The sequence below is a fragment of the Nerophis ophidion genome, linkage group LG12, assembly GCF_033978795.1.
Source record: "Nerophis ophidion isolate RoL-2023_Sa linkage group LG12, RoL_Noph_v1.0, whole genome shotgun sequence".
In the NCBI taxonomy this organism is placed as follows: domain Eukaryota; kingdom Metazoa; phylum Chordata; class Actinopteri; order Syngnathiformes; family Syngnathidae; genus Nerophis; species Nerophis ophidion.
Window position 1 is genome coordinate 36,734,930 of NC_084622.1, and position 10,215 is coordinate 36,745,144.

The 10,215-nt window shown below is 38.8% G+C and overlaps 1 protein-coding gene across 2 annotated transcripts in view; it reads left to right on the plus strand.

Annotated features, from left to right (window-relative positions):
* Nucleotides 1–4,350, plus strand: part of lcat (lecithin-cholesterol acyltransferase) — a 15,354-nt gene extending 11,004 nt beyond the window's left edge. For both annotated transcript variants that reach the window (XM_061917484.1, XM_061917483.1), the window contains exons 6-8: nucleotides 1,312–1,536; nucleotides 1,615–1,810; nucleotides 3,504–4,350. In XM_061917484.1, the coding sequence (XP_061773468.1) occupies nucleotides 1,312–1,536; nucleotides 1,615–1,810; nucleotides 3,504–3,879 (797 nt within the window). In that variant the 3' untranslated portion in view covers nucleotides 3,880–4,350. The remainder of the gene's footprint in view (nucleotides 1–1,311; nucleotides 1,537–1,614; nucleotides 1,811–3,503) is intronic.
* The last annotated feature ends 5,865 nt before the right edge of the window (nucleotides 4,351–10,215 follow it).

Genomic DNA, 10,215 nt, shown 5'->3' on the forward strand with positions numbered 1-10,215 from the left:
ATGTTATTTCCGCAATGTGTGTCGTTCCGCTTTTCCTCCCTACGGCAACAGGGCGGTCGGCGGATAATAGCCGGGAAAGTACCTGGATAGCGAGCGCAAAAAAGTGACTGCTCCTGGAGTGTTATCCGGCATCAGAAGTACATGTAGTGTTCATCATGTAAGGCAATGCAAATTTAAAAAAATAATGAAAAAAAAAAAAAAAACTGTTATTGGCGAACAGGTGTCACGGTGTGACTGCAGCCAGGCATGTAAGAAAACCCTCGTGTCCATGGCAACATCTCTGTCACTTTCACTCATTTGCAGCTTTTCCACTAACACAGGGGTAGGTAACCCAGAATGTTGAAAGAGCCATTTTGGACCCAAATAACACAACGCTGTCAAGCGGCAGTCATATAAAACTTGCGGGCCGCGCTAACATTAAACTTTCCTATTAAGGTAGGGGCCGCAAAAGTGGCCCGCGGGCCGCGTTTCTGAGACCCCAGCCCTAGAATAGGAATCGCCTCATAGAAACCAACATACTTTTTTTCTAGACTGTAAGGCGAACCAAAAATCTTTATTTTTTCTCAAAACTCGACAATGTGCCTTTTATATTTTGGTGCGCCTGACGTAAGGAATAAGTTTGGTTGAGCTTACCCACCTCGAAGCAATTTTATTTTGTGTAATGACAGCTGTGACCAATAAATGGCAGTCAAACATATGAAATAAGTGTAGCCTGCACTATGATGGGTCTCATGTAAACAACACCAACATTTTAAATGTTCCATTGAAAATATAGAACATTACACACAGCGCTCAAAAATCTATCAAAATGTTTTAGTACGACTTTGGTAAGTTATGAAGCCGCAATACTTGAAGGACTGTTGGCCCATTAAACATATGAGTATAATTATGGTGTGTGCATAATAATAATATGACTCCTTTAATGCACCCCATAATCCGGTGCGCCTTTATATATGAAAAAAGATTTAAAAACAGACCATTCATCGGCAGTGCGCCTTATAATCCAGTGCGCCCTATGGTCCGGAAAATATGGTAAATGGGCCTTTTCAAGTGCAAACTGTGGTACGCCAAAGAATCACTTGATTAAAGTATGGTGTTTTATTTTTATATATTCATTGTTTCTATTCAAACTGTGGCCAAAAAATTAAGTATACTTGGTAAATAAAACCTTTTTTTAAGGTGGTACTTGGTGAAAAAAGTTCGAGAACCAGTGTTTCAATGTATCTAAGTAAATGTTCCCATTTTGACATGAGTGACCATTCTAATGATGATGCAATACATATAGATGTCATTTCCTTACTATGTTGACAGATCAGAATGCAGAGTACTTAATGAAGTTGAAGGAACTGGTGGAGCAGATGTATAATCAGTACCTGCAGCCTGTTTACTTGTTGGGACACAGCATGGGCTGCCACTATGTCCTCTACTTCCTTAACAGCCAGCCTCAGGCTTGGAAGGACAAGTATATCAGGGGCTTCATATCCCTGGCAGCTCCATGGGGGGGCGCTATTAAAGTCCTCAGAGTGATGGCATCAGGTAACGTCAAGTAAAGAGTGTCATATATTAAAAGGCAAAATGAGAGACTTCTCACTGCATGTTGCCCTTCTTTTGAAGGTGAAAATGACGGCATCCCAATGATTTCCAACATCAAGATTCGGGAGGAGCAAAGGATGGCGACTACGAATCCATGGATGCTGCCAACAGAGAAGACATGGCCGAAGGACCACGTTTTCCTTTCCACACCAACTTTTAACTACACCTACCGAGACTACCGGCGCTACTTCACAGATATCCACTTTGAAGATGGCTGGTAGAGTAACAGTTTTTAGTTTCAGCCCCTTTTAGTGGCAATAATTCTGCAGACATAAAGCCAAACAAAGTTACTGAAGAAATATTAATTATTGCGCAGTATTTAAATTACTCCCGCGTCAGTTAAGCGTTTTAAAATTCATATTCCAATTTTACAAATCATACATTTTCAAAGTAGGGTTGTGACGATGGCAGACTTTCTATACTCATTAATTTCCACGATTCTCGACTTATTCGATACCACAATTCAAAGTGGAAAAACCAAACCCATGTACTTTTAAATTCAATATTTTATTAAAACAGATTCAAACGGTCAAATATTTAAGATTGCTGTGCTTCAACGGCTGTTTGCAAAGAAAACAAATTGCAGTATAGGCAAGTATCAAGAGGTGAACAGCAGTGGTCCGTAACCTCCTAGAAAATCGAAACTAATACCGTAGTATTGAATATTCTAAAAAAAAAACATTGCCGTGGAGCCTGGAAGCACTGTATACAAAACAATATTTTAATATGGTGGTAGTGTGACATCATGTAATTTGTGATGAAAGATAATGAAAAGGCTAAAACATGTCTATAAGCAGTGTTTTCTTAGCACTTCTTGAAGTGATAATGGTTGGGTTGCACACAGTGCTAATGCTTGTGGTGGCGGATCTCCGCTCTTACTTGTGGTGGTGAATAATTTTGTGACCGCCTGTGTTTAATTACTGAATAAATGCATGATGCCAGATATACTTCTTTAAAGTCTTATATGTACCGCTATGTAGTAAATATAACAACCAAGTCACTAAAATGCATCACAAATCATTTCTGCCATGTCTTATTCTCTGACCACGTGTTAGATGTTGTGAAGCAGAGTTAAGTCATACCTACAGTTTTGCTATGCTGCCACACTTACACTGCAAAAAAGAGCTGAAAAAATATAAAAGTAATAATTCTTAGGAAAAATAAAAAATTAGATAAATAAATCCAAATATCTGTCCATACAGCTAGTTAATTTTACTAGATAAGACATCCTAAATTAAGATTTGTATACCTGGAATAGCATAAGATTGAAATAATTATTCCGAAAACAAGCTTTATTCAACTTGCAATTCTTAAATGATGCATCCTCGAGATGTTGCAGAATATTTAAACAGAATTTTCTATGTGGGGAGAAAACCAAATCTTGTTAATACATTTCTCAATTGTAACATTTTCAAACTAGAATCCATCCATTCATTTTCTACTGCTTGTCCCTTTTGGGGTCGCGGTGGGGTGCTGGAGCCTATCTCAGCTGCTAGAATAGACAAAATATAATTGTTCACGCTTAATTAAGATCATGGTGTAAAGTCCATCCATCCATCCATTTTCTACCGCTTATTCCCTTAAGTAAATAGCTCTCAAATTAGGGAAATTTGTAGAAATAAGATTGTAACTCGTGGCAATAATAATTTGCAGTGTGCATTGTTTGAGCGAGGACAAACTGGAAGCGCCAAATTAGCTTTTGTCACAGCCTTCTACGAATGAGTAAATATTTGGGACAGCTGACGTTTTTCTTCAGTGTTAACGTGGTGAGAATTGAAGTGGCTCGCCGAGGTAAAAGTGTACAAATACTCTGAAAAAAGCAGTTATCAATACTTTAACAACTCTACTTTTAAGTCCACAAATGAACGTGAAATGTCAACATCCACCAGATGTGCACTTGTTTTTTTCAGGTACATGTGGGAAGACTCCAAGAACCTGACTAGTGAGCTGCACCCTCCTGGTGTAGAAGTGTGGTGCATGTACGGCGTTGGAATCCCCACTCCAGTGACGCAAATTTACGACGAGCAGTATCCCAACGCAGACCCCATAGATTTTGTTTACGCTGACGGGGACGACACGGTGGACAGCCGCAGCATGAGTCTTTGCAAACGATGGGTGGGACAGCAGAATAAGCCCGTCCACGTCACCGAGTACAGAGGATTGCCACATCTAGATATTGTTTTCAACGAAAACGTGCTCATTCAAATCCAGAAAATCTTAGAGGGTGTATCAGAAACACCCAAAGAGGTTGACATCAGATCTGGACACAATAAAACGAGCATTTAGGAGTTAAAATGTGAGCAGGGATAACAAACTGTGTAAACCTGACCCCAAGCCTGTAAACGAGCAGATTATGTAGAGTTGTGGTCATATGTTTACATACTCAGCATTTCCAATACACTTAAACTTGTGCACTCATATTCATGATTTTTTTTAAAGATGACTAGTTTGTTGTATTTCCACCCTGGAAAAGCAACGATTCATATTAAGGGCCTAAAATTGATGGCATAGATACACGTGTGTATGTAAACTTAAGACTGCAACCATACTTTGAATCTTTCAGTCAGGCTTTGTTTTTTTTTCCTTTTTCAGTGTAACATGGAATGTATACAGTGTCTATTGTATGTGACATTTTAATGATGTGTTTTAGTTGTGTTTAATAATTCAATGTTCTCAACAGCATTATTTGTAAAACATGCTTACTGAAACTATGAAAGCTATACACTGTCAAGCACGAATACATCTATGATAAACAGCTGCAATTTATTGTCATTGTGTATGATACACCAAACTCCTAAGAAATGTAATCGTCTGGAATGTATACAGTGCAGCTGGAAAGTATTCACAATGCCCCCCTCCACATTTATGTTACGGGCTTTTTCTAAAATGGAATTATACTCTGGCTTCACGGTGGCAGAGGGGTTAGTGCGTCTGCCTCACAATACGAAGGTCCTGCAGTCCTGGGTTCAAATCCAGGCTCGGGATCTTTCTGTGTGGAGTTTGCATGTTCTCCCCGTGAATGCGTGGGTTCCCTCCGGGTACTCCGGCTTCCTCCCACTTCCAAAGACATGCACCTGGGGATAGGTTGATTGGCAACACTAAATTGGCCCTAGTGTGTGAATGTGAGTGTGAATGTTGTCTGTCTATCTGTGTTGGCCCTGTGATGAGGTGGTGACTTGTCCAGGGTGTACGACGCCTTCCGCCCGATTGTAGCTGAGATAGGCGCCAGCGACCCCCGTGACCCCAAAAGGGAATAAGCGGTAGAAAATGGATGGAATTATACTCAATTTTGTCCTCAAAATTCTGCAAACAACCCATAACAATGTGAAAGTTATTTTTTAATTTTGCAAATTTAGTAAAACAAAACTGAAAAATCCTACGTACTTAAGTATTCCCAGCATTTGCTGAATACTTTGTTGATGCACCTCTGGTAGCGTTGACAGCCTCAAATCTTTTTTGTATACGATGGCACAAGCTTGGCACACCTTGCTTTGGGGCTGTGTAGCCCATTCCTATTTGCAACACCTCACAAGTTCCATTATGTTGGGTGGGAAGCGTTGATTTTCATCCAGAATGTCTCGGTTCATTGCTGCATTCATATTTCCCTCTATCCAGACAAGTCTCCCAGTCCCTGCCGCTGAGAGACATCCCCACTGCATTATGCTTCACTTGTAGGGATGGTGTTGACTTGAGCGGTGCCTGGTTTCCTCCAAACATGACGCCTTTTTCCTCATCAGACCAGATAATTTTGTTTCTTGTGGTGAGAGTTTTTCAGGTGTATTTTGGCATAATTTGTACTAGGAAATGGCTTCCGTGTGGCCACAATACCATACAGGCCTGATTGGTGGATTGCTACAAAGATGATGGTATTTCTGGAAGGCTCTCCTCTCTCCACAGAGGAATGTTGTCGCTCTGACAAAGAGTGACTATCGAGTTGTTGGTCACTTCCCAGACTAGACTAAGAGCAGCAATGGACAGAGAATTCCTGGATGAAAACTTCCGATCCAACCTGATAGAGCTGCTTGAGAGGAGGAATGGGTGAAACTGCCCAAAGATAGTTGTGCCAAGCTTGGGGCATTGTATTTAAAAATACTTGATGCTGTAATTGCTGCCAAAGGTGCATCAACACATTATTAAACATGTACTGTGAATAGTGATTTGTTTAGTATTTTAGTTTGAATAAAATTGCAACATTTTCGCGAAACAACATTTCACATTATGGTGTATTGTGTGTAGACTTTTGAGGACCAAAATTAATGTGTTCCACTTTAGAATGAGGCTGTAACATAACCAAATATTCCGCTCTACCCCGGGTATTGAGCACTGTATAACGGATAAACCATAGAAACCTTGACAGTATATATATATATATATATATATATATATATATATATATATATATATAACCTGATTGCCCTCTCAACGGAGGGTGCTTACAGACATCAGTCGTTTACCAAGCAAAGGTAATACGCAAGGACATTAACACATCAGACACGTACGTAGGATTAACCGTAGGAGCGTTCAAAACGAGATTGATAAATCACAACGCCTCCTTTAGAAACCAGACTTTGCGGAATTCTACAGAACTCAGCAAACACATTTGGAACCTCAAAGACAATAATGTTGAATATTCAATAACATGGCAAATTCTTGCATCCAGCACACCTTACAACAGTGGTAATAAAAGATGCAACCTATGCTTAAAAGAGAAACTGTTTATTATATATCATCCAGATCTATCATCCCTCAACAAGCGCAGTGAAATCATTTCAACATGCCGCCACAGACGGAAACACCTCCTAGGTGACACATGAGCCAATCACCACACCCTACGCCTGCTTGTACCCACCCACTCTGTGCCCTATATAAACCATTGTATGTGAATGCTTCCATTAAAATCTCCTGATGATTGAGGGAACCCCTCATGAAACAGTTCTGTAGAGATGAAGTAGTCTTGTGATTTTTCCCACACCTACATATTGCGCTCTACCACGGTATCGAGCACTATTCTCTGGATAATCCAATCAAGACATATATATATATATATATATATATATATATATATATATACATACATTTTTCCACTCCACAGGTTTACCCTTTTATTTTCTTTCTCTGACAGCATGACTTTGGTTAGTGTCCTGTGTAGGGAGTTCACTGTTCATGTTGAAAACGTATCTCTATGAACAATAGTCCCTTCGATAAACCAAACTTGGAGACCTTCCCTTAACATTCCACATTAAACTCACAATGTCAATATGTAAATATACATATTAACATTGTCCAGGGTGTACGCCGCCTTCCGCCCGATTGTAGCTGAGATAGGCGCCAGCGCCCCCCGCCACCCCAAAAGGGAATAAGCGGTAGAAACTGGATGGATGGGCATTATCAACACATTTTGTATCCCAGGTGAGAAACCTTTGGCAAACATATGTATATCAGAACACCTTTCCAACCTCAGACATCAGACACCTTAAACCGGTGATCTACTCCTCTTTGAGCAGCATAAAGCATCAGTAAGAAGAGGATACCAAAACAAAAATAAAATATAGAGAATTTATATTTTATATTAGAAACTGATTACATTCTTAAAAACATGAATGCAAACTAATCATCTATCCGCTCTTGTAGCTGTTTACAATTGTCGTTCTACAGAGCAGGATTTATAGTCAGAGTAGTAGCTGAAGCTGTCCTGTGACGTGTGCCATGCAACTTGGTCAGAGTTGCCGTCGTGTCACATCGTTTGACGAGAGCTACCACCTCGAGCCCAGAAAAACAACGGCGGCCTAATGACTCCGTCACAAGGCACAATGAAGATTTGATCATTGACTTTGATCAAGATTTGATCAAAATTATGTGGTTTTTTTTTTCAATCTTTATATATTAAAGTAAATAAATATATATATTATTATGTATATATTATATGTGTGTCCATTTTCTACCACTTGTCCCTTTTTTGGGTCACGGGGAGTCGTTGGAGCCAATCTGAGCTGCATTCGTGCGGAAGGCGGAGTACACCCTGGACAAGTCGCCACCTCATCACAGGGTCATGTGTGTGTAATATATATATACATATATATATATATATATTATATATATGTATAGTATACATATATGTATATATACACATACATATATATATATATATATATATATATATATATGTGTATATATATACACATACACATATATGTATGTATAGATGTATATGTAATATGTATGTATTTACATATATATTCTATTCTACTCTATATATACAAGGACTTTTGTCATACCGCACACATGAGATGGCGTGAAACTATAGTGTACATCCATCCATCCATCCATCCATTTTTTACGGCTTATTCCCTTCGAGGTCGCGGGGGGCGCTTGAGCCTATCTCAGCTACTATCGGGCAGAAGGCAGCGTACACCCTGGACAAGTTGCTACCTCATCATAGGGCCAACACAGATAGACAGACAACATTCACACTCACATTCACACACTCGTGAGGCAGACGCACTAACCCTTCTAAGGTACTATATTTAGTCCAATGAGTACCACAGCAGCATCATTTATAAAGAAAAGGGTATGAAAAGAGTAGGTTATAAAAACATAGGTTCATAGGTATAGATTTTAAATATACATATACACTTTTATATATATGTGTTTAAAATGTCAAATCAGAATATTTGTATTATTGTTAATCCTCCTGTGAATATTAAAATACGACAATTAATTTGCCCTGTATCATGACATGAATGAAGTTTGCATTAACCAACCGGGTGAAAATAAGATGGGTATCTAGAAAGTTATGATGGTTTAAATCAGGGGTTACCAACGCGGCACCTGCGGGCACCAGGTAAGGACCAGATGAGTCGCCCGCTGGCCTGTTCGAAAAATAGCTTAAATAGCAGCACTTACCAGTGAGCTGCCTCTATTTTTTAAAATGTATTTACTAGCAAACTGGTCTCGCTTTGCTCGACATTTTTAATTCTAAGAGAGACAGAACTCAAATAGCATTTGAAAATCCAAGAAAATATTTTAAAGACTTGGTCTTCACTTGTTTAAATAAATTCATTTATTTCTTTACTTTGCTTCTTATAACTTTCAGAAAGACCATTTTAGAGAAAAAATATAACCTTAAAAATGATTTTAGGATTTTTAAACACATATACCTTTTTACCTTTTAAATTCCTTCCTCTTCTTTCCTGACAATTTGAATCAATGTTCAAGTATTTTTTTTTTATTGTAAAGAATAATAAATACATTCTAATTTAATTCTTCATTTTAGCTTCTGTTTTTTCAACGAAGAATATTTGTGAAATATTTCTTCAAACTTATGATTAAAATTCAAAAAAAATTATTCTGGCAAATCTAGAAAATCTGTAGAATGAAATTTAAATCTTATTTCAAAGTCTTGATTTTCTTTTAAAAATGTTCTTCTGGAAAATCTAGAAGAAATAATGATTTGTCTTTGTTAGAAATATAGCTTGGTCCAATTTGTTATATATTCTAACAAAGGGCAGATTGGATTTAAACCTATTTAAAACATGTCATCAAAATTCTAAAATTAATCTTAATCAGGGCTTCACGGTGGCAGAGGGGTTAGTGCGTCTGCCTCACAATACGAAGGTCCTGTGTGGAGTTTGCATGTTCTCCCCGTGAATGCGTGGGTTCCCTCCGGGTACTCCGGCTTCCTCCCACTTCCAAAGACATGCACCTGGGGATAGGTAGATTAGCAACACTAAATTGGCCCTAGTGTGTGAATGTGAGTGTGAATGTTGTTTGTCTATCTGTGTTGGCCCTGCGATGAAGTGGTGACTTGTCCAGGGTGTACCCTGCCTTCCGCCCGATTGTAGCTGAGATAGGCGCCAGCGCCCCCCGCGACCCCGAAAGGGAATAAGCGGTAGAAAATGGATGGATGGATCTTAATCAGGAAAAATTACCAATGATGTTCCATAAAAAATGTTTTTAATTTTTTCAAAGAGATTCAAAATAGCTAGTTTTATCTTCATTTTTGTAGATTCCATCCATCCATCCATTTTCTACCGCTTATTCCCTTTTGGGGTCGTGGGGGGCGCTGGCGCCTATCTCAGCTACAATCGGGCAGAAGGCGGCGTACACCCTGGACAAGTCGCCACCTCATCGCAGGGCCAACACAGATAGACAGACAGATTGAATTTTGAATTTCAAAGAGTCAAAATTGAAGATTAAAATATGTTTCAAAATTTAATTTTCTTGTTTGTGTGTGTTTTCTCCTCTTTCAAACCGTTCAATTAAGTGTTTTTTTCATCACTTATTCTCTACAAAAAACCTTCTGTAAAAGGAAAAAAATGCACGACGGAATGACAGACAGAAATACTCATTTTTTTTATATATGTAGATTTATTTATTAGAGGTAAATTGAGCAAATTGGCTTTTTCTGTCAATTTATTCAAGTGTGTATCAAACTGGTAGCCCTTGCATTAATCAGTACCCAAGAAGTAGCTCTTGGTTTCAAAAAGGTTGGTGACCCCTGGTTTAAATTCTCTAATATTTCATTGCGCCTGACACTTAATAGAGATATTGACCGGTTCAAGATGGCGGACCCACGGCTCGTCCGCGCCAATAGACAATAGGTCGAGGCGGAGACGTCTTTGG